General features: G+C 44.8%; 1 protein-coding gene, 3 non-coding genes and 1 pseudogene across 4 annotated transcripts in view; all 5 read right to left on the minus strand.

Annotated features, from left to right (window-relative positions):
* TEX14 (testis expressed 14, intercellular bridge forming factor) overlaps window positions 1–25463 on the minus strand; it is a 71220-nt gene that overhangs the window by 43377 nt on the left and 2380 nt on the right. Inside the window, exons 2-8 of the mRNA XM_074974499.1 lie at window positions 11255–11369; window positions 9545–9710; window positions 8463–8599; window positions 7456–7537; window positions 6711–6841; window positions 5034–5147; window positions 4440–4563 (exon numbers count right to left, since the gene is read on the minus strand). Of these exons, the coding sequence (XP_074830600.1) occupies window positions 4440–4563; window positions 5034–5147; window positions 6711–6841; window positions 7456–7537; window positions 8463–8599; window positions 9545–9710; window positions 11255–11369 (869 nt within the window). The remainder of the gene's footprint in view (window positions 1–4439; window positions 4564–5033; window positions 5148–6710; window positions 6842–7455; window positions 7538–8462; window positions 8600–9544; window positions 9711–11254; window positions 11370–25463) is intronic.
* On the minus strand, window positions 14548–14764 carry LOC142000641 (small nucleolar RNA U3). The gene has a single exon (XR_012642295.1). It is a non-coding gene; the product is annotated as a small nucleolar RNA U3 (small nucleolar RNA).
* On the minus strand, window positions 20397–20613 carry LOC142000645 (small nucleolar RNA U3). Its single transcript, XR_012642300.1, has one exon. It is a non-coding gene; the product is annotated as a small nucleolar RNA U3 (small nucleolar RNA).
* Window positions 23067–23283, minus strand: LOC142000646 (small nucleolar RNA U3). The gene has a single exon (XR_012642301.1). It is a non-coding gene; the product is annotated as a small nucleolar RNA U3 (small nucleolar RNA).
* LOC142000647 (small nucleolar RNA U3) lies at window positions 24665–24850 on the minus strand (annotated as a pseudogene).

Raw genomic sequence — 25463 nt, forward strand, 5'->3', positions numbered from 1 at the left:
ACAGCATGCACTCGGTGAATCCATTCTCCCCGGCAGCCAGGACCTTTTCATCACCCTGGAGCCAATACCCTCCCAAGGCGGGATCCCCAACCCTGAAGGCGAAGAAGGCACCTCTGGTGAGTGCACATTTGTAACTACAGTACAGGGTTTAAAAGCAATAGTGTTTAATGTTTTATTTGCCCTGAAGACGTGGGATGTATTCGCGGCCAGTACAGCTACTGGAAAAGTCTGTTAACGTGTCTGGGGATGGAGCGGGAATCCTCCAGGGACATCTCCATGAAGCTCTCCTGGAGGTACTCTGAAAGCCTTTCCAGAAGGTTTCTGGGGAGGGCTGCCTTATTTCATCCTCCACGGTAGGACACTTTACCACGGCAAGCCAGTAGCAAGTAGTCTGGAATCACTGAAGCACAAAGCATGGCAGCGAATGGTCCTGGGTTTTGGTCGCATTCAAGCAACATTTGGTCTATATCTTTCTGTGTTAGCCTCAGGAGAGTGATATCATTCATGGTCACCTCGTTAAAATAGGGGAATTTTTGTAAGGGAACACTAAAAGGACACCGTTCATGACGGGCTGCTAAAAGGAATCATCCCTGAAAATAGCCATGTGGCAGGGGGAGGGGTGAAGGGATCGTCCCAAATAGCCACGTGGAGGGGTGGGGTGAGATGTGTACTGCACATCCACCCAAAAACCGCAGCCCCTCCTTTTAAATGGCAACCCAACTGGCATTGCTTGCTATGGGAAAGGAGGGCACTGCAGTTTGAAAACATTCCCACATGTTATGAAGGCATTAGAAGCCAAACCCGCGTACCCTTTGGCTTAGCATGGGTGCCTGGAAACCGAATTCTGTTGCCCAGCTGTGTGTGATGTGTCACCATACCGGCAGGTGCTCAATATAAAAGGCAAAATGCAACCTTGTACCTAAAGCACATGTGCTGTCTGCTGTGAATTGCTTGATTCACTGTGAAAGAGTCTCCCTTTTGTTCTCAGAAATGTATCATCTTAAATTTTACTCTCCCTTTTTATCCCCCTGCAGGTGCAAATGTTTCTATGCTCCCCCTATCATCTGAGGTTATCGCAGATTAGAAGGTGAGAAAAAACACACTCGCAATGACATGTTTTCCAAGCTCAGGCAGTCCTCCCGCACTGATAGGACGCAGCTGAATTCATGGAGGCGTTCAGTGGCAGTTAGGAAAGCATTAAGTGAGCACGATGAGAAGAGGCAGGATGCAATGCTGAGGCTAATGGGGGAGCAAACGGACATGCTCAGGCGTCTGGTGGAGCTGCAGGAAAGCCAACAAGAGCACAGACCGCTGCTGCATCCACTGTACAACCGCCTGCCCTCCTCCACAAGTTCCATATCCTCCTCACCCAGACGCCCAAGAACACGGGGTGGGGAGGTTCCAGGCACCCAGCCACTCCACACCAGAGGATGGCCTAAGCAACGGAAGGCTGTCATTCAAACAGTTTTGATTTGTAGTGTGGCTACAATAAGCAATGTGGCCCTGTCCTCCCCTTTTCCCCTCCTCCCCCACCCCACCCTACCCTACCCACCCCACTCAGGCTACCTTATCAGTTATCTCCCTTTTTTAAAAACTAATAAAGAAAGAATGCATGGTTTCAAAACAATAGTGACTTTATCTCCTTTGCCAGCTGTGATTGAAGGAGGAAGGGTGGTTGGCTTACAGGGAATTAAAATCAACAAAGGGGACGGGTTTGCATCAAGGAGAAACACACACAACTGTCACACCATAGCCTGGCCAGTCATGAAACTGGTTTTCAAAGCCTCTCTGATGCGCAGCAAGCCTACCTGTGCTCTTCTAATCGCCCTGGTGTCTGGCTGTTCAAAACTGGCAATCTCCCCCCCCCCAACCATAAACGTCTCCCCCTTACTCTCACAGATATTATGGAGCACACAGCAAGCAGTAATAACAATGGGACTATTGGTTGCGCTGAGGTCTAACCTAGTCAGCAAACAGAGCTAGTGAGCTTTTAAATGTCCAAAGGCACATTCTACCACCATTCTGCACTTGCTCAGCCTATAGTTGAACTGCTCCTTACTACTGTCCAGGCTGCCTGTGTATGGCTTCATGAGCCATGAAAGCAAGGGGTAGGCTGGGTCTCCAAGGATAACTATTGGCATTCCAACATCCCCAACAGTAATTTTCTGGTCTGGAAAGTAAGTCCCTTCTTGCAGCTGCTCAAACAGTCCGGAATTCCTAAAGATGCAAGCATCATGCACCTTTGCCGGCCATCCCACGCTGATGTTGGTGAAACGTCCCTTGTGATCCACCAGTGCTTGCAGCACCATTGAGAAGTACCCCTTGCACTTTATGTACTGGTTGGCAAGGTGGTCCAGTGCCAAGATAGAGATATCCATTCCGCCTATCGCCCCACCACAGTTAGGGAAACCCTTTGCAGCAAAGCTATCCACTATGACCTGCACATTTCCCAGAGTCACTACCCTTGATAGCAGAACGTCAGTGATTGCGTTGGCTACTTGAATCACAGCAGTCCCCACAGTAGTTTTGCCCACTCCAATTGATTTCCGATTGACCGGAAGCAGTCAGGTGTTGCAAGCTTCCACAGGGCTATCGCCACTCGCTTCTCAACTGTCAGGGCAGCTCTCATCTTGGTATTCCTGTACTTCAGGGCGGGGGAAAGCAACTCACAGAGTTCCAGGAAAGTAGCCTTGCACATGCGTAAGTTTTGCAGCCACTGTGAATCATCCCATACCTGCAAGACTGTGCGGTCCCACCAGTCTGTGCTTGTTTGCCGGGCCCAGAATCGGCATTCCACTGTATCAACCAGCCCCACTGCTGTCATGATGTCCCAATTGCCACATCCCATGCTTTCAGGAATGTCTGTGTCCATGTCCTCCTCACAATCGTCCCTGTGCTACTGTCTCTTAGCCAGGTTCTGCACATACTGCAGTATAAGGCATAAGGTGTTTACAGTGCTCACAATAGCAGCGGTGAGCTGAGTGGGCCCCATGCTTGCCGTGCTATGGCATCTGCATGGGTAACCCAGGAAAAAAGGCGCAAAATGATTGTCTGCAGTTGCTTTCACGGAGGGAGGAAGGGAGGGGAAACTGACAACATGTACCCACAACCACCTGTGATAATGATTTTGCCCCATCAGGCATTGGGAGCTTACCCCAGAATTCCAATGGGCAGCGGAGACTGTGGGAACTGTGGGATAGCTTCCCACAGTGCACCACTCTGTGAGTCGATGCTAGCCACGGTAGTGAGGATGCACTCAACCGACTTAATGCGCTTAGTGGGGACATACACAATCGACTGTATAAAATGGATTTCTAAAAATTGACTTCTATAAAATCGACCTAATTTTGTAGTGTAGACATACCCATAGACTTAGTGAATTATACTGGGTATGTGCAAACCAAAAGACAAAAAGCTAATCCAGTCAACAGTCTTTGGCAAAGACCAATATTGTTAGTTCATGATACCAGAACCCCTGAAACTTTATTAAGCAGACTTGTCATGGTTACTTCCCAGTCTGGATTGATTTCAGAATTCTCCCTGCTAGGCAACCAGCCAGAAGTGGCAGGATTCTGTGATTCCAGGTAAACTGTTATTGATGTTTCCAAATACAGAAAACAAGCACTTTGCCAACACACATGCACATATCCAACATCCTTATTTTGAACAATAATACAGACCTTGTCATGCTTCTATTAAAAATCAAACAAAACCATGCTCCTCTGTTTTTTGAGGCAATAATTCAGTCTCCAAGTCAATTACCACAATGTGGGAATACGGTAAATGGTGAGCAAAACACAAGAATAATGGCTTTACCGCTGTGACACAGCCATACAAGCTTAATACCAAACTACTAAACCTTGAAACAGCCAATCCTGACATTTCCCTGGTATCTGCAATGGGGGACAAGTCACTGTGAATGTTCAGGAAACAGAAACGGATTCATACCCATCCTTGTATGTATCAAAGAACAGAATATACTCCCTGTTATGGGGAGTGGGAACAGGTGCCTATCCTAGCCTGCTCTCAAACAGTCCACCCACTCTGTAGAGTCAAAACTCAACCCTTCCTGGAGCTTGGCTTTATTAAAAGAAATTACCAAGAAGCTAACATAGCCTAAACTTTTTCTCCACAACTAAGACCCAAGAGACCCACTCCTTTATTAATTTTCTCCAGCTGGCTCAATAGCTGCAGGATGGGGTGTAACAGGCAAACACTGGCAGCCTGTTAGAGGGAGTGGCTATTGCTATGTGATGAGACAAGCCCCTAAGTACATAAAGCGAGTTAGGATTTCTCACATTTTGTTTCTAGGTAAAAGATACTTCTCTCAATGAGATGAATTTAGCTCAGAACACAGGGGATGCTGGTATCCAGTAAAATCTCTTAATTATGGGTAATTTTTATTTTAAAAATAAATAAAAAACAACCGTTCCATTTACCCTTTCATGAAGGATGCTGTATAGTGAACCAAAGTTAACTCTCTCATACACCAAACGGGTTTTTTCCAGATCATTGGACAGACAAACTGCCATCAATTGCAGCAAATGAGGATGATGAAGTTTACTGCAAAGGAGAAGAATCCCAATATTACCACACAAATAAGATATTATATTAAAAGAGAAATAAATGTCTGGCCTCTTGGATCTTTTCACCCACAATGTTTTTAACTTACTTTTAGAATAAGCAAAACAAGCTGGTAGGAAAACTGTTCATAGAGAGCCACTGATGTTTTTATTGTTGACACTATAAGAACCTGCAATTATGCTTTCCAGGATCTGTACAGCAAAGTACTTTTATGGGTCAGGAGGGGATCCTGCCTACTCCATATTACACCTCCCACTGCACATTTCCGAAAAGCTCAAAAGGGGAAAGAACAGTAGAACTGTAAATCCCATTTCCAGAGGAAGGAGTAACCCTGATTCGTTATTTTCTGAGTCAGTCATTAGCTAGGCTGAGGTGACCTGTACTTTCTCACAGGCCCCAGGGATGCCCAAAGACCTGACACATTGTAGGCATTTTGCATTTTCTCTTACCTGCTATATTCCTGTTCTGCTATTAGAAGATCAGCTAAACGTAGCTTACTACAATTCTGATGTGGTTTAAGGCTGAGCTCCTTCACTGTGACTCTGCTGCTGCCCCACATTAAACTACAGGATGAGAAGAGGAAACTCTAGTCACTCCATGTGTCCAATAGGTTCTTTGGTGACAGCATCTCTTACAAATAGCAGCAAAGTTTCCCAGGATTACAAATCTGTCTCCTGGTGTTAGCAACATGCCAGCGCTTCGATAACCCTGGCAATAGGATCATAGCTTCCTAGACAAGCAATAAACTCTCAGCTTGCCAAAGACTAGCTGCAGTGAGAAAGAGACGTGTTTTGGGGAGAGAAAGAGGAGTGCAGCTTGACAAACCATATCGCCACAGTCCTAGGCAAAAAGCCATGACTCTATGAAGCACTCCTCACGGAGGCAATATTAACTTACTGTGAGACAGGATAGATCCTCTGGGAAGGAATGGGTCACCAACCCAGCTGACCCATTGAATGCTCCTTTTCTGGCAGAATTACTTGCTTCAGCAGCAGAAAAGGCGAAGAAGGGCCTGATATGTACTTGCAGCTCTATAGTCAGCTCACTCTGGGTTTGAGCAATTGGGCTACACCCAGGTATACCCTGGAGCTTGAACTCATCCTACCTAAATACAGTCTATGAGCCCCATCCAGAGGCCAATATTAGCCAGAACATTTAATACTATTAAAACATTAATAGCCCTAATTATGTGTAGGCTGGTTTAACCATGAATGGGGAGGGGGTCATCATAATGGTCAATCAATATTAAAAAGGAGGCAAGACAACACATTAGTCAATGTATAACAGAGAACAAACCTCCCATGGTAGGGAGATGGACTGGGTGAACTTAGAACTTTTCCATCTCCAACTTCTATGATTACTGGGTCTTTATGGGTATATCTACACTGAATTGTAAACCCAAGTCTGTGGGAATCAGGCTTATGAACCTGGGGTTTCCAAGCATGCGCTTGAGTGTCCAAGTTGCATTTTAAACCTGTGTTTACAATTGCTGGACCCAGGTCTCACAAATCATGCTAACGTGTCCATACTGCACTATGCAGACCTTCTGACTCAGGCCTGTGGTTTGACCTGTGTCAAAATGACAAGGCTTGGACCTAAGTTATAGCAGGACTCGGGTTCTGACCCACACCCCTAGCAGTGTCCTAGGTCCTGAGTGATTACTGACACAAGCAGACTCTATTTGTGTGTGGAAAGAAGGGGAGCTTGGGCTCAAACTTGAGTCAGAGCCCAGGCTTAGGACTTGTCTACACTGCCACATACAGCGTTGAAACTTTCCTCACTCAGGGGTGTGAAAAAACACCCCCGAGTGATGCAAGTTTCAACGCTGTAAAGTGGCAGTGTAGACAGTGCTACAGCGCTGGGAGTGGGAGCTATTCCCCTCACAGAGGTGGGCTTTTTACAGCACTGGGAGAGCTCTCTCCCAGCGCTGGAGCTGCGACTACACAGCCACGTTAAAAGCTGCCGCAGCAGCACTTTACTGTTGGCTGTGTAGACATACCCGTGTGCTGTGTAAACATACCGTATAAACACATGGAAAAAAGTCCAGACAAGCCATCTGATCCAGTAGTTTGCTGATGATGCTGCATATTAAACAACACCTGAAAACTGTTAAAGTGTCCACTCACTTTGTCATGATCATGTACGGTCCAGTGTGGAAAGAGAATGTTGGCTCATCATCTGCCTGAACCACTTCTTTATCCCAAATGATAGGGAGAGATGCCAGGTACCCTAGCTGCCTACTGCCTGTTAGATAAAACTGAGACAAAACCATACACTGTATAACAAGGAGAAATATTCAACAATTCCTGGGCTCTATGCCCAGCTCTATCGCAGAGCAGCTATGTAATCTTAGGGTGTTGTGAGAATCAGGTAGTGTTTGTCAAAAATGTTGTGAAGCTGAAAAATGTTGCCTCAGTGCTATGTATACACACAAACGACAACTGACCACAAGTAAACATTAGCCAAAAACCATAAAAATTGGGATCATTCCAAAAGGCTTTCAGTGGCTAAGGGCTTTATGGAAAAGGACCTTTCTACTGAATCTTAACTGAACACAGCAGAATCAGCCACCTCAGAGTCACACAGGTGGGATCCTTCAACCTACTTCTTGAAGCATCTTTTCTTCGTTTCAAAATAAATCCCTCTGTCAAGGACTCACTAATGACTATAGGCCAGGATTTCCACAGTCATTTAGATCACTCCCCATTTATTTCCCACCATCCAGTGAATAGTAAGAAAAATCTAACAGTGCCTGAAAACAACACAGATGGGACCATCTTTGGATTTAAATAAAAACATTGTGATTCCAATTGTGTTCAACAAACAAAAAGAAGTTACGCAGTTTGGAGACCACTGTCTCTAGTGTCTTACCTTCCCAAAGCCAAAACTGTAGATGTTTCTTGATGAATTCGCTCCACCTTTTAGAAGTCTAGACAGAGGACTGCTGGCATTTCTAATGTCAAAACATACAAGCATAGCTACATGTAGATTAATAGTGAAGGCCAAGGTTTTGAGAAAGGTTACATTCCATCTCCCAAAGGAGATAATTTACAAAGACAGAGAGAGAGAGGAAGAAAGAAAGAAAATACAGAAGTCCTGCAGCAGCTGCCTTTCAAATACTTCATTTGATATTTGGCCTGGGTCAGAAATAGTGAGACTACTACTACTCTCACTTTCTTGGCTGCCACCACCCTCAACCCCTACTAGAGCTGAAAAGAAGTCTCGCAAGCACAGCAATGGTAACCCCATAGCCTGCTGAAACATGAAACATGGTTATTTTTAAAAAAAGGCAGGCATATTTTAACAACTTGATTTTAATGTGCAACTATTATCTTGTATATGCTTTTGTTTAAAATCACTTAGTGCATAGCAATGCAAATATGCAGACATCTTGAATTCACCTTGAATCTTTTCACTTAAGTATTTTTCTTAACAGAAAGATATTTCCCACTAGACACATCAGACTTATCAATAAAAAGTGTTAAACAGTTAGACACATCCTCTAAGGACTGGCAGTGACTTACAGATAAAGAAACTAGATTTATTTTATGGTACACAGTAACAGATATCTTAACACTAATAAAATACAGAATTGTATCTGGTTTATTCAGTGAAACATTTCCTTTTAAATAAAGAAGAATTTTGAAGTTACCACCAACCATTTGGCTCTACAGTAGCAAGAAAAATTTAGTACTAATGACCACATATAAAGGTGACCCATCCAAATACACTAGAATGTCTAAACAAGCAGCTTTGGTTTTAAAATAGATAGTCAAAAAGAAAGAGACAGACAACAAAAAGTAAAACACATGATAAGTTTCAGGATACTTAAGTATGGGATGGAACTTCCCTGAATCACTATGAAGTTAAGTTCTTACCCTTGAGTAATGCCACCAAATCTAGATGGGTTGCAGACCAGTACTTTTGATGAACCAACCTTTCTAAGTAAATCAGAGGGGAAATTCTGAATTGCAGCCTGCATGTGTGATGCACAACGCCGTATAAATTCTAACATCTGAAAAACATTAAGCATTCAAGAACTACTAGGTTATAAATGTTCCTATTTTAAATTAATAGAGCAGGATCATGAAGAAAAGTTGTCACTTACTTCTTGTTGGCAATATTTGGCACCAGCAAGAATATTTGAGATATTAAAAATTTTATTAGAGAGTCTTTACTGTCCATAAATGGTCTAAAATTATAAGCAGATATCAACCAAAATTCAGCACATTCAAAAAGAAACTGTATCCATTGTGTACATGTAAATTTAGAGAAAAATCAATGGTGTGAATATGTAAATAAAACCAAACCTCAAGCCTTCTATATGACAGAGGCAATGCCAATAACTGACAATTCCCAAGGTGAAAATGATAAAACTACTGGATTCCAACACAATTAATAATAAAGGAATAATCTATCTTGAATTATTCTGACTAGGTCTCTCTGTAAAATATGCATACTGAAAGACATCAAATTATCTCGTACCAAGACATGGGATAATTTTAAAACAACAGCTTTCTTGTAACATTTTGCTCCAGTATTAAATAAGCAATATTTATGCCAGAAATTTTATAGTTCTAGGCCTTGGTCTTGCAAACACTTACACACATGTATGCCATTACACACGTGAGTAACTGCAGCTCCAACAGAACTACTCATGAGTATGCAGGGGATTGCAGGATCAGGACCTATCACTGTAGTTCTCATCACTGCACATTTACACGTTATGGCTCTGATCCTGCAAGCTTGTAAGTACAGGCAGACCTCTTCCCCCAGGAAGAGTCCCAATGAAATCATTTTGAGTTTGCATGATCAGGACCTCAGAATATAATCTGAACTGGAAAGTAACACAAGGCAAATCACTTCACATTATCTTAAAAAGCATCTGTTTCCTGGGTATGGAGTTTTTGTTCCCAGACAATATTTCCAAGATAAAGTTGTGAAGTTCACATATGTGTACCTGAGCACTACTTTCCTTTCCAGCTGACATAGCCCAGCACTGCGGATTTCTTCCATTTTTATCATGTACTCGCAGATCACCTCCTGCATCCAACAATTTACTGAGAATCCACTGATTTCCTGAGAATGCTGCAGCATGTACTGGGGTGCTCCCATCATAACAGCGGCTGAGGAATATTAGAACAGAAACATTTCAGAGTACCTTCACTATGGTAAACTACAGATACCTCTTGAAAAAGAGCATACTTACAATTGCATTATATGCTAGAGCAAAAGAATCTACCCTGATTTTGCCAAAGAGGATTCCATGTATGGAGTGAGGACTGTGTGGCCTTTTATTGTCACCAGAGGCACTAGAAAACTGCAGGCATGAAAAACTCTCTTTTTCAACACGCTTATCTGCACTTTTTGCCTGTCTTCTGCAAAAACCAAGCTTTACCTTTTTACTCTCACTGGGGAGGTGCTTCTGAGGCTATGATTAATATTTTTAGTGTTTAAAAATTTCCAATTAGATTTTAAAGATTAATTCCTGACTGAAGTGAATGAGAGAAAGAAGTGGAGTTCACACCTTTGCTTGCCCTATTGTTTGGCTGGAGACAGCGCACTGATTATCTGTAAAGTGTGGTTATTGCTGGGACTAATGTAGTGACTCTCCTTGCAAAAATAATCTTCTCACTACAATCAGTGCACTGCTATCCTGTTGATCCAGCCTAGTGAAAAAACTGCCTCCTGAGGGACAAACAATTGCATTAGAAAAAGTTGTGAACAGTATTCCCTTCTGCCATTCACTTCAATCATGCATTCATATCAACACCTAGTTGGAAACACAGAGCTCTGGACTACACTTAAAATACAGACTGAACTAGCTATATCACCCTGGAGTTCTGTAGATAAGCATACCTAACCCTGCTCAGGGAGGTGGATTACCTACATTGACAGAAAAAAACCCTTCCATTGATGTAGGAAGCACCTGCATCTGAGAAGCACCTGCAGTATGGGACTATAGTGGCATACCTGCAGCTGTGCCACTGCAGCATCTGTACTGTAGACATGCCCTTAAATGTTAACATATTCAAGCTCAGAATTCACAACCTTCCCCAAAGAGTTTCGTAGGTGGGGCTCTTTGCCTGTTTTCTAAAACACTTTATTTGCCTAGGCTGGAAGGCACCAGGGCCCAAATTTGTATATGTATCTAGGCTTTGCTCTGCTCAGCATTGCAAGATCTAAATCAGTCTGACCATGTCTGCACTGCTGCAGTGCCATAGTGTAGATGCTTCCTACAAGGATGGAAGGTGTTTTTCTGTTGCTGTATTTAATCCACCTCTCTGACAGACAGAAGAATTCTTCTGTCAACCAGGCCACATCTACACCTCATGTTAGGTCAGTATAGTTATGGCACTATTTTTCACATCTCTGAGCATCATACATATGTTGACCTAACTTTTAAGTATAGAACAGGCTTAAGGCCATGCACCACTGAGCAGAGCAAAGCCTAAATACTTTTTAAAAGTCAGGGCCCTGGGCTTTTTCTTTCCCCAACTATCAGCTCTGTAACAATTACAGTTTGGATGAAGGCTATGTCTCTCTTTTATCTACACATTGACAACTAACTATTAAGGAAAATCTTGTGCATTACGATAAAGTTGATGCTATAACAAATTTAAGTTTGTTTCAATTTATTAAGGATGTAATTCTGACTCTTATACTTAACTGATTTGGGTCTGATCCATAATCCAAGAGCACACCTACTAGTTTACCAAGACCTAGCAATGCAGCAGTAAACAGAGCAGTCTGGCCCAAGGAGTTAATTGTGTCAACACAAATACCTGAAAAGTATAAATAAATAAGTAGTCATGCCTCTTATGACTATAAAATTTCAAACATCCCCCCCATTATCAGTCTTTAACTTTTTCAATTAAATGTTATATAAATAGGGCCCTACCAAATTCAGGGTCCATTTTGGTCAATTTCACGGTCATAGGATTTTAAAAATTGTAAATTTTATTATTTCAGCTATTTAAATCTGAAATTTCATGATGTTGTAATTGTAGGGATCCTGACCCAAAAAAGAACTGTCGGGGGCAGGTCGCAAGGCGATTGTAGGGGGAGTTGCGGTACTGCTACCCTTACTTGTGCGCTGCTGCTGGCAGTGGTGCTGCCTTCAGAACTGGGCAGCTGGAGAGTGGCGGCTGCTGGCCGGGAGCCCCACTCTGAAGGCAGAGCCGCCGCCACCAGCAGCAGCGTAGAAGTAAGGATGGCATGGTATGCTACCGCCTCCCTTATTTTTGTGCTGCTGCCTGCGGAGCTGGACCCTCAGTCCACAGCCACCACTTTCTGGCCACCCAGCTCTGAAGGCAGCAGCACAGAAGCAAGGGTGGCCTGGTATGATATTGCCACCCTTATTTCTGCACTGCTGCTGGTGGGATGCTGCCTTCAGACCTGAGCACCTGGCCAACAGCCAGCGTTCTCCAGCCGCCCAGCTCTGAAGGCAGCACAGAAGTAACGGTGGCAATACGGTGACCCCCCTAAAATAACCTTGCAACCCCCCTGCAACTCTCTTTTGGGTCAGGGCCCCCAGTTTGAGAAACACTGGTCTCCCCTGTGAAATCTGGTCTTTTGTGTGCTTTTACCCTATACGATACAGATTTCACAGGGGGAGACCAGATTCCATGGTCGGTGACAAGTCTTTCATGGCTGTGAATTTGGTAGGGCCCTATATATAAGTGTAACTAATACAGAAATAGTTAACCTAGATCTGTCTAATATGAACACAACACAACAAAACAAAAAGCTTTTTCCTAATTTAAAAGAATAAATAAGCTACTGTCTATGAAAAAGGAGCATTTGATACAAATGGTAAGCTATTTTAGCCTACTTGTTGAATTTAAACTTCTGATAGTCACACTCTGGACATGTCAGTACTTTCAGTTTCAAATGTATTATTTTAGAGAGACAAGGTGGATTAGGTAATATCTTTACTGGGTAAAGACATGTTTAAATCTTTCCTGAACTCCCTCTTCTTGCCTTCAAACCCCCCAACTTTGCCAAATTCATAATCAGAAGTAAACTCCCCACAGGCCAGGACCCATCCATTCAAAGTGGCACCAGACCATGCCATCACATGCAGACATATCTCACTGCTAAAATGATCAATACATACCTCTCACAACACACCTTTCAAGATCCATGGGTCCTACACATGCCTATCACAACATATGGTGTACCTCGTTAAGGGTGCCTGGCAGAGCCTGCCCAAATGTGGGTCACCCCTCCTCTTCCGCCCGAGGCCCTGCCCCCAGCCAAGGTGGAGTGGGCCGGGAGCTGCCTGAGGACCCTCCACCTGCTGGGAGTCAGTGGGTGAGGGGGTTGAAAGCAGACCCCGCCCCATGTCCCCACCCCACAGCCCCCCCGCCCCCGCTCAGGGCAGGTGGAGGGTCCATGGCGCGACTCCCCACAACTGCTCACACAGCTATTACCATAGCCACGCTGCAGCCCCCCAGCCAGAGCCGGGTCCAGGTAAAAGCTGTGCATGGCACGCAGGCAGCTGTGGGGAGCCGTGGACTCTCCTGCCCTGGATGGGGCAGTGGGGTGCAGGACAGGGACATGGGCCGAGGACTGCTCTCGACCCCCCACCCCAGGCAGGTGGAGGGTCCACAGCACCCCACAGCTGCCCGGGCTCCCTCCCTGGGCTCCAGGAGCCAGGCTGGCTGGGTGGGGGGGTTCGGGAGGATGAAGAGGGGCAGGGGAGGGGCGATGCCCCTTGAGCCCCCCCCATTCCCACATTCCAGTACCTCATCCAAAGTACTAAATTCCTCAGTAACAACTATGTGGGTGAAATGAGACAATCAATCACTATGCTCTCCAATTAACTCACAGAAAAATTATAAAAGACAAAAACACCATACCACCAGTAGCAAACCACTTTGCGAACAATGACCACTCGATATCTGACCTCTCAGTCCTCATGGTGAAAGAAAACTGACACACCACCAGTAACACTAATAACAATTTATAATCCACTAACCACCCTCTGTCCTATGATTGCAGAGGTGTTAGTTGAGCACTTCACCTTGAAAGGTCTCTTACAATGTGTGATAACTCCTTACCAAACAACTGTCCCACCTTGTATTTAGTTGTGACAGTCTGAAGAAGAGCTTTTTGTAAGCTTGTCTCTTTCACCAACTGAAGTTTGTCCAATAAGAGATTTAATAATTTTACTAAGATGATGTTGAAGTAAAAAGAAAAAAGGTACAGAGTTTAAGCACAGAAGTTTCTGGTTATCAGGGAATAAGGTACAGATTATGAAGGGGTGAGAAATTCGGTTTAGGAATGGGTGGCGTACGGAATACATAATCTGCAATATCCCTCATTGGGGGTAAAAAGTTAATGGGTCAAAGTACAGACATTGAGATATGGGGGTATGTTGTTCATATAATGGCTATGTTCAGGTGTGGAGTATAATGAGTGGATGGGGGGAGGGATAGTTCAGTGGTTTGAGCATTAGCCTGCTAAACCCAGGGTTGTGAGTTCAATCCTTGAGGGGGCCATTTAGGGATCTGGGACAACTATGGGGGATTAGTCCTGCTTTGAGCAGGGGGTTGGACTAGATGACCTCCTGAGGTTCCTTCCAACCGGATATTCTATGAGGATGGATTTACCCTCATTTGGCGAGATTTAATGTTCAGTGAGTTCATGGTTCCAGTTCATATGGTCCAATGGAAAAAGTCTCTCAGTCCCTTTCCCATAGTTGATGCACGATGTTGTTACATCACCCCCTTTGTCTCTCACATCCTGGGACCTATACAGCTACCACTATTGTTTTAGTAATTTTAATTAAAAATATAATATTTTTGTTACATTTAATTCTACATATTATATAGATACATCTTAAAGAGCACTCAAACATTAACAAAATTGTATATTTCACCACATTCCAACTGGGGTAGATTACAGATTTAAAAAAAAAAAAAGCTTTTTTTTTTTTCCAACAACATAAAAGAGCTAACCACTCAGTCTGTGTTCTCTCCCTCCCAGCTTCCCAAAAGGAAAGAAGGAACGGTCATCAATAACAAACAGCAGCTGCATTAAAGCAACACTGTCTGCTCGCTTCACGCTCAGAAGAGAACACTTTAACTCCTCCTCGTGGTTAGCGAGGTCAGACACTTTCGGCTACACTTCTCTAGTTACAAACTATAGAAATGATCCCTGAAAGTATAGTCTTAACAAAACACTCCTCAGCTACACACCCAGGCTAATAAGCACAAGCTTTCTTCCCATGGTGAATGTTTTCATACAACAGCTTTCACCCTTAGCAAACTACAGGACAAAACTCTGAAACCAAGTGCCCGTTTCATTAAAGCACAATTCAGACAGCTTTAGAACGCTGAACAGTAGAAGATTTTTATGTCGCTATTTACAGAAACACACCTCCTGATTAGCATGTGGAGCTCCTAGCACCCAATCAAACCCTCTTGCTTTTACTTCCTGAAACTGCGATACTTCTCACAGGCTCCTCTGTACCACATGACAGCTTGTCAGGCACAGACAATGCCAACAGGTCCGCCCTTTCTAGCATGCTCTACATCTGTTTCTCTCTGGCTTGCTCTCAAATTCATCTGCACTAAAAGCTTTTATATGGTTCCATGTTACCAGTACCGGGTGTACCATGGCGCCGGGCCCAGAGTAAGAAGGGCCCCGGCCACCCCAATCCCCCAGCCGGCTGTGCCGGCCAGGAAAGCTGCCCCCGCCCCTGCTCCACCCGAGCCCCGCCCCCACGCTGTCCCTTCCCCCCAAAACCTCCTCCCCTGAGCTGTGCGTCCTGGAGAATTGCAGCAGGGGTTGGGCCCGCCCCCGCCCCCGCCCCCGCCCCCCACTCACAGAGCAGCGGGAAATGTAGCAACTTGGCCCCAACCCGCTCCGCCGGCTCCCAGCCGCGCCGCTGGTGAGTGCCGGGGGGCAGTTCTCCCCTCCCCCAAAGTCCGGGAGCCAGGGAAGCAGAGCGGAGCGGGCTAGGGCCGGATCTCTCCACTCCCTGCCACCCCATGAGTGCGGCGTCAGGCTCGGGGTCGGGCTCGCCCTGCAATCACCGGCGGCAGGAAGTGGAACGACCCGGCCCCAACCCGCTCCACTCCACCGGCTCGTGTTGGGGGGGCAGTTTCCCCCCTGTCCCCGAAGCCTGGGGAGGAGATGGAGGGGTGTGGAAGGGGCATGGGATGGGGAAGCGAAGGGAGATCGGGAAGCGGCGGGGGGAGGGAAGCGGGGGCTGGGGGAAAGAGGCAATGGGAAGGAAGGGGGTGGGATGAGGAGGAGATGGAGCAGTGGGGAAGGGGCATGAGAGGGGGAAGGGAAGGGGACAGGGGAAGTGGGGGCAGGGGAAAGAGGCAGTGGGGAACAAAGGGGGTGGGATGAGGAGGAGATGGAGTGGTGGGGAAGGGGCATGGGATGGGGAAGAGAAGGGGATGGGGAAAGCTGGAGCCCAGCATGCAGCATCCCCTTGGCAGAAGTTGGGGCTCCCCTGTTAAGCAGGCCCATCGAACTGTCACCCTGACAAGCCCCACCTCCCCTGCATCTGTACTACCCTGATGCGCCCCCCCAGACACCCTCCCCACAGAGCCCCAACCACCTGCACCTGGACCCCCACCCAAATGAACCCCACCTCCCCTGCACCTAAACGCCCCTGCTGAGCCCCAAACACCTTCATCTGGATCCCCTGCAGAGTCTCACTGCCCCTGCACCTGGAACCCCCCAATGAGCTTCTGTGCATCCAGATCTCCCACTGAGCCACGTGCACCCAGACTGCCGCACAGAGAACTCTCTTATCCCCACCTGGATCCCCCCACACTAAGTCCTTCTGCACTTGGATCCTGCTGCCGGGCTGAGCCTGCTCACCCACATCTGGTGCGCCTGGCACAGGGGAGCAGGGCCCCAGGGTGTTTCTGTGGCAGGCCTGGTCCTTGCACTGTGGCAGGGTCAGGTGCAGCCTCACTGCCGAGTTCCTATCCTGAGGTGGCGTGGTGGGAGGCTGCAGGGTAATCTCCCACCTCCATGCAACCAGTGGCCTGTACTCCCCACTGCCATGTTGGAGCCTCCACCTTTATTTATTGATAAATAAAATTTGCAGAATTTTAAAATATTGTGCACAGAATTTTTAATTTTTTGGTGCAGAATCCCCTCAGGAATATGGGGTGCTATGCAGCTGTAATCGTGGGACTGTGTGGAAGGTGGTGGGCAGTGGCGAGGTCTATGGGCGGGGGGCGCTGAGTGAGCAGTGTGGTGTGCAGGGTGCTGTGCAGTTGTGGTGGGAAGCCAGTGGGGGAGGTCTCTGGGATGAGTGGCGGCTGGGCATAGAGATCTGTGGTGGAGGTCTCTGGGTGAGGGGGCGCTGGGCATAAGGGTGGGGGACTGGACAGGGGGGCGGTGTGGTGCAGGCCCGCCATCAAAGGGAAGGGGCATGCTGGCAGCACCAGGGTGGGAAGGCCAGTGTGTGTCTGGCAGCTGCAGGTTTGTAAACGGTGCCCTCCTGCTGGGCTGTGCAGAGCGGGGCTGCTCCCACCACACTGTGCATCATTGCCCCCAGCCCGCCCTTCACTCTGGAGACTGACTATCTCGCCCCCCTGCACCTTCCCCATGGGAGCCCACAAGTATGTTTGGCGCTGGGCCCACAAAAAGTTAATCCACCCCTGCATGTTACCGGTAGTACTGCACTAAATCAGTGGCTCTCAACCTTTACAGACAACCGTACCCCTTTCAGGAGTCTGATTTCTCTTGCATACTCCCAAGTTTCACCTCACTTAAAAACCTAGTTGCTTACAAAATAAAACATAGTACAAAAGTGTCACAACTCAGCACGAATAATAAAAATATAGCCGTAGGGATATATTACTGACCACCTGACCAGAATGATGATAATAACTGCAAAATGCTCAGGTAGCTTAGAGAGACTACTAAATTTAAAAACTCAATAATAATGGGGGATTTCAACTATCCACATATTGACTGGATACATATCACCTCAGGACAGAATGCAAAGATAAAGTTTCTTGATACCTTAAATGACTGCTTCTTGGAGCAGCTAGTCCTGGAACCCACAAGGGGAGAGGCAATTCTTGATTTAATCCTAAATGGAACACAGGATCAGGTCCAAGAGGTGAATATAGCTGGACCGTTTGGTAATAATGACCATAATATAATTAAATTTAACATCCCTGTAACGGGGAAAACACCACAGCGGCCCATACTGTACCATTTAATTTCAGAAAGGGTAACTACACAAAATCCTTTCATGGATTGAGAACTGGTTAAAAGACAGGGAACAAAGGGTAGGAATAAATGGTAAATTTTCAGAATGAAGAGGGGTAACTAGTGGTGTTCCCCAAGGGTCAGTCCTAGGACCAATCCTATTCAACTTATTCATAAATGATCTGGAGAAAGGGGTAAAAAGTGAGGTAGCAAAGTTTGCAGACAATACTAAACTGCTCAAGATAGTTAAGACCAAAGCAGACTGAAGAACTTCAAAAAGATCTCACCAAACTAAGTGATTGGGCATCAAAATGGCAAATGAAATTTAATGTGGATAAATGTAAAGTAATGCATAATGGAAAAAATAACCCCTACTATACATAAAATATGATGGGAGCTAATTTAGCTATAACTAATCAGGAGAAAGATCTTGGAGTCATTGTGGATAGTTCTCTGAAGACATCCACGCAGTGTGCAGGGGCAGTCAAAAAAGCAAACGGAATCATTAAAAAAGGGATAGAGAATAAGACGGAGAATATCTTATTGCCCTTATATAAATCCATGGTATGCCCACATCTTGAATACTGCGTACATAAGTGGTCTCCTCATCTCAAAAAACATATACTGGCATTAGAAAAGGTTCAGAAAAGGGCAACTAAAATGATTAGGGTTTGGAACACGTCTCATATGAGGAGAGGGAGGGAGTGAAGAAGAACTTCCTTTTATTTGTTTTAAACCTGCTACCCATTAATTTCATTTGGTGGCCCCTAGTTCTTATATTATGGGAACAAGTACATAACTTTTCCTTATTCACTTTCTCCACACCACTCATGATTTTATATACCTCTATCCTATCCCCCCTTAGTCTCCTCTTTTCCAAGCTGAAAAGACCTAGCCTCTTTACTCTCTCCTCATATGGGACCCGTTCCAAACCCCTAATCATTTTAGTTGCCCTTTTCTGAACCTTTTCTAATGCCAGTACATCTTTTTTGAGATGAGGAGACCACATCTGTACGCAGTATTCAAGATGTGGGCGTACCATGAATTTATACAAGGGCAGAAGATATTCTTCTCCATCTTATTCTCTGTCTCTTTTTTAATGATTCCTAATATCCCGTTTGCTTTTTTGACTGTCTGTACTGGGTCCAGTCCTATTCAACATATTCATAGATGATCTGGAAAAAGGGGTAAACAGTGAGGTGGCAAAATTTGCTGATGATACAAAACTACTCAAGATAGTTAAGTCTCAGGCAGACTGAAGAGCTACAAAAGGATGTCTCAAAACTGGGTGACTGGGCAACAAAATGGCAGATGAAATTAAATGTTGATAAATGCAAAGTAATGCATATTGGAAAACATAATCCCAACTATATGTATAAAATGATGGGGTCTAAATTAGCTGTTACCACTCAAGAAAGAGATCTTGGAGTCATTATGGATAGTTCTCTGAAAACATCCACTCAATGTGCAGTGGCAGTCAAAAAAGCGAATAGAATCTTGGGAATCATTAAGAAAGGGATAGATAAGACAGAAAATATCATATTGCCTCTATATAAATCCATGGTACGCCCACATCTTGAATACTGCGTGCAGATGTGGTCGCCCCATCTCAAAAAAGATATATTGGAATTGGAAAAGGTTCAGAAAAGGGTAACAAAAAATATTAGGGGTATGGAGCATCTGCCATATTAGGAGAGATTAATAAAATTGGGACCTTTGAGCTTGGAAAAAAGACAACTAAGGGGGGATATTTTAGAGGTCTAGAAAATCATGACTGCTGTGGAGAAAGTAAATAAGTGTTATTTATTCCTTCTCATAACACAAGAACTAAGGGGTCACCAAATAAATTAATAGGCAGCAGGTTTAAAACAAACAAAAGGAAGTATTTTTTCACACAATGCACAGTCAACCTGTGGAACTCCTTGCCAGAGGATGTTGTGAAGGCCAAGACTATACCAGGGTTCAAAAAACAACTAGATAAATTCATGGAGGATAAGTCTATCAATGGCTATTAGCCAGGGTGGGCAGGGATGGTGTCCGTAGCCTCTGTTTGCCAGAAGCTGGGAATGATCGACAGTGGATGGATCACTTGATGATTACCTGTTCTGTTCATTCCCCCTGTGGCACCTGGTATTGGCCACTGTCGGACGACAGGATAATGGGCTAGATGGATATTTGGTATGACCCAGTATGGCTGTTCTTATGTTCAGTATAAACAAGTCATTGTATGAAATTTAATTTGTTACAACTTCACTAGTGCTTTTGATGTACCAACCAACTGCCAGAGCAGTAGAAATGAAAATAGAGACTTGCAGAAGAAAAAAAAGGGGGGGGGGGAACAGAAGAGAAAAAAGTAGAAAAGGAAGAGAACTTGCAGAATCAGGCCCCTACCTAAATTCTGAAATAGATTACAACAAAAAAGAGATATAGCAGCATAAAAGAACTTTTGGAATTCTTTCAGTAACTACTGAATAAGAAAACCTTCTATAATAAAATTAAGACTTAAAAATACCCTAGGCCAGCATCATAAACACAAAACTAAAACCCACAAAACATCATATCACAAAAACTAAAAGTTCTAAAGATCTAATTTTAAACTTGTTTTATAAGAGCTAACCACTCAGTCTGTGTTCTCTCCCTCCCAGCTTCCCAAAAGGAAAGAAGGAACGGTCATCAATAACAGACAGCAGCTGCATTAAAGCAACACTGTCTGCTCGCTTCACGCTCAGAAGAGAACACTTTAACTCCTCCTCGTGGTTAGCGAGGTCAGACACTTTCGGCTACACTTCTCTAGTTACAAACTATAGAAATGATCCCTGAAAGTATAGTCTTAACAAAACACTCCTCAGCTACACACCCAGGCTAATAAGCACAAGCTTTCTTCTCATGGTGAATGTTTTCATACAACAGCTTTCACCCTTAGCAAACTACAGGACAAAACTCTGAAACCAAGTGCCCGTTTCATTAAAGCACAATTCAGACAGCTTTAGAACGCTGAACAGTAGAAGATTTTTATGTCGCTATTTACAGAAACACACCTCCTGATTAGCATGTAGAGCTCCTAGCACCCAATCAAACCCTCTTGCTTTTACTTCCTGAAACTGCGATACTTCTCACAGGCTCCTCTGTACCACATGACAGCTTGTCAGGCACAGACAATGCCAACAGGTCCGCCCTTTCTAGCATGCTCTACATCTGTTTCTCTCTGGCTTGCTCTCAAATTCATCTGCACTAAAAGCTTTTATATGGTTCCATGTTACTGGTAGTACTGCACTAAATCAGTGTCTCTCAACCTTTACAGACAACTGTACCCCTTTCAGGAGTCTGATTTCTCTTGCATACCCCCAAGTTTCACCTCACTTAAAAACTACTTGCTTACAAAATCAGACATAATACGAAAGTGTCACAACTCAGCACGTTATTACTGAAAAATTGTTTACGTTCTCATTTTTACCATGTAAAAATAAATCAATTGAAATATAAATATCGTACTTACATTTCAGTGTATAGCATAGAGAACAGTATAAACAAGTCACTGTATGAATTTTAATTTGTTACAAATTCACTAATGCTTTCTATGTAGCCTATTGTAAAACTAGGCAAGTATCTAGAAGAGATGATATACCCCCTGGAAGACCATTGCATACCCCTGGTTCAGAACAACTGCACTAAATCACCCTTACTCTTAGAACTGGGGCCACTTGAACCAAGGCATTCTGAACCATTTCAATGCTAATAGACAGAGACAACACAGCTGCACTAAGTCTGTTGTTCCTCCCTGCACAATCCCCGCTTGGAAAGAAGATATCTTCTGGGTCTCACCCTATTTACCATTATGGGCTTCATATGCAGCTTTCTCTGTTTTATGTGAGCCACATCCACAAAATATTTATACTACCTGTACGGCCCTGAGGATGGCACGTGAGCCACAGCTGTATGCTGATTGGGCCACAAGTTGAGAACCACTAGTCTATAATTTTGCAAAGTCTATTGCCACAGGGTTTTTTTCCCCATGTCTGCCGTGAGACAAGAGCACATGAAAGTCACTGCAATATAAATATGAGTGAAACTATGCAAATATATTTACATAAAAACTAGATAGTCTCATTTTAAAACAAAGAAAAACACAGGCCACACAGGGAGTGGCGCAAGAGTCTCAAATGATTTATACATCCCCCGCCCCCCATTCAGCATAAGGATTAACCTAAATGGATCATGACTATTTAAATAGAGTATCTTTCTACTACAAAGCAGAGTAAGAAAAAAGATTGAGGCTGTTCCCCTTCACATGGGGGACAGGGGGAGTAGAAGGATTTAGATCCTCAAGCCCCTTCAGATTATGAAAGAAACCAAGTAAACTAATGATTTACTCAACACCCACTCCAGCAAAAAGAAAACCAAACTACCAGCACCTAAACGTTATACAAGCTTCTAAATAAAGCTATTATAGCTAAGCTTCCCCATAACTAGATTTCAGGAACACTAAAGAACCTCCTTTTATTCAGTATACAAAGCTTAACCACTCAGTCTGTGCTCTCCCCTCCCGCTTCTCCAACTAGCACAGTCTACACCAGGTTTTAGGTCAGCTCAGCTACGTCACTCAGGGGTGTGGATTTTTCATTTACCTCAGACAGAAAAAAAGGGAGTAATAGCAAAGAGAAGAAATAAGGAAGGAAAACACCCAGAGGGTGAGGGAGATGTTGACATATGTAAATCCCTTCCCCCCATGCCCTTCATTGTCTCCTCCACCCATTCCAGGGTTCCCCAGTCTTTCTCCAGTGCAGGGGTTCTGTGTCCTTGCTATCCACCCACAGCAGGGTCCTCCATTCTCCCCAATGGCAGGGACTCTTTCTCCCCATTCCACGCTCTACCGACTCCACGGAGACCAAACCACGCACCAACCAACTGCCAGAGCAGTAGAAGTCAAAATAGGTGCTTTCAGAAAAAAAAAAAGGGGGGGGAAGAGAAGAAAGAAAAAAAGTGGAAAAGGAAGAGAACTTGCAGAATCAGGCCCCTACCTAAATTCTGAAATAGATTATAACAAAAAAGAGATATAGCAGCATAAAGAAATTTTAGAATTCTTTCAGTAACTACTGAATAAGAAACCTTTAAAACACAATTTCTCACACTCCATTTACTTCTGTTTCAAACCCTACCAGAAACCTTCCAAAATAACTCTTAAGATTTACTATTAAAAATATTCTAGGCGAGCATCATAAACAATGCCATATCACAAAAACTAAAAGTTCTAAAGATCTAATTTTAAACTTGTTTTATAAGAGCTAACCACTCAGTCTGTATTCTCTCCCTCCCAGCTTCCCAAAAGGAAAGAAGGAACGGTCATCAATAACAGACAGCAGCTGCATTAAAGCAACACTGTCTGCTCGCTTCACGCTCAGAAGAGAACACTTTAACTCCTCCTCATGGTTAGCGAGGTCAGACACTTTCGGCTACACTTCTCTAGTTACAAACTATAGAAATGATCCCTGAAAGTATAGTCTTAACAAAACACTCCTCAGCTACACACCCAGGCTAATAAGCACAAGCTTTCTTCCCATGGTGAATGTTTTCATACAACAGCTTTCACCCTTAGCAAACTACAGGACAAAACTCTGAAACCAAGTGCCCGTTTCATTAAAGCACAATTCAGACAGCTTTAGAACGCTGAACAGTAGAAAATTTTTATGTCGCTATTTACAGAAACACACCTCCTGATTAGCATGTGGAGCTCCTAGCACCCAATCAAACCCTCTTGCTTTTACTTCCTGAAACTGCGATACTTCTCACAGGCTCTTCGCTACCACGTGACGTTACAGTGAACGTTTGTCTGCCAGGCAGAGCCCGACACAGACAGAGCTCTATCTACCGTGCTCTGCAGCTGTTTCTCTTGAGTTCGTCTGCCCTAAAGACTTCATGTTTCACGTTACCGGTGGGAGTCGCCGACTCTGAGGGTGCTCCAAGGCTGGAGCATCCAGGGGGGAAAAAAGTGGCTAATTAGCACCCACCGGCAGCCCCCTCCCATCAACCCCTCTCCCTCCCACCAGCGCCTCCTGCCCGCTGGCTGGCCTCGCCAATCAGTGCTTTCCACCGCCCAGATCAGAGTCAGGAGGCGCTCGCGGGGGGTTAAGGCAGGGCGCAGCGCGCTCTGGGGAAGGCCAGAGGCGGGAGTGGGGCATTGGGGGCGGGGCCTCGGCGGACAGGGTGGGAGCACCCTACCAGCAGATTAGAAACTCGGCGCTGCTACGTCGTACTAGTGCAACCTCAGCCATTTAAGTGCTGCAAAGTGGAGACAGAGCGGCGGGATTTGGTTCAGTTGTTCCGCTCTGCACAATTCCTCAAGGTCGTGTACGGTATATCCAGAAGACAGCAAGTCTCTAGTTTTGCAAGTATATCGCCACAATTTTTCCTCTTGAAACAGCAGCACACATAATTCATAGCAATATAAATGTCAATAACTGTTAGCAAACCGATCCAAATGTTCTTAAATCAAATCTAGAGAGAGCTGACATCGGAGTCAAGTACTTTGTACGTTTGCCTCCCTGGAGAGTATTGTGTTAGAATTAATCTGTAGAGGGATCACAGGTATTTAACTGCAGTCTCTCTCCTGGAAAAAGGCAAAGACTTAAAGCTGCTTTGGGGAGAATTTTCAAAGCCATCCAAGTGATTTAGACACTCAATACCCACTAATTTCTAACTGGCTTTCAAAATGCCACACCACAAAAAAAAAAAAAAGCGAGGGGATAAACAAACCCCTCACAACAACGCACAGAAAACTAAGTATTGTATAGATTTAGAAACAAACCCAGCTATTATAAACTTCCCAAAGCATAATTTTAAAAGTAATATTTTAAAGCTTTTTCATTCATTCAGTTAATACAGACAAACCACCCAATCTGTGCTCTCTTCCTACCGCTTCTCCAGCGGGAAGAAGCAACGGGCATCAGCGACAGACAGCAGCTGTATTAAAGCAACCCCGCCTATTCACATCGCGCTTGGAAGAAAACAATTTAAAAGTCGTCCTCCTAGCAGTCCCTTTCGATAGCACTTCTCTAACTAAGAGCCGGCCCTTTCTCCTGCAAAGACATCCTCCCTACTTGCCAATCCCCTTCTACCCTGATTAACCTCTTAATTACTCATTTTTTTAAAACAAGTGGTCATGAAAGAAAATGAATAGTACCTTTTGCAAACAGAGCCTCTTTGTCAACAGATGTCCATATTCTTCACAGAAGTGGGGGGAACACACTTTATAATTTGTGCAGGTCGAGTTTACTGCCCACCCCAGGGGCTCCTAGCACCCCTCCATTCCCTCCAACAAGCTCCCTATGTGCCCTGTCCCATCCCACTGTTTTTAGGGACTCCCTGAAATTCCCCCAAATTCATACCTTACCAGAGAATCTCTGTACCCTCATTCCCCCCATACCAAGTTCCCCACATTTCTTCCCACACCAAGAGCTCTGTTCTCACCCCCATTCCCACTTCCCCATGGCAGGGGCTCTGTGTACCTTCCATTTCCCCCATGCCAGGTTCCTCCAATCTCCATACCACTACGGGTTCTGTGTACTTCCACTTATCCCTTCGCTCCATTCCAGGGCCCCCATTCTCTCCACTACTGTAGAGACTGTGTGCACCCCATTCGACTCTTCTTCCCCATTCCTCCCTCCTTCCCAAGTCAAGCTCTCCCA

The sequence above is a fragment of the Natator depressus genome, chromosome 17 (assembly GCF_965152275.1).
Source record: "Natator depressus isolate rNatDep1 chromosome 17, rNatDep2.hap1, whole genome shotgun sequence".
Classification (NCBI taxonomy): Eukaryota; Metazoa; Chordata; order Testudines; family Cheloniidae; genus Natator; species Natator depressus.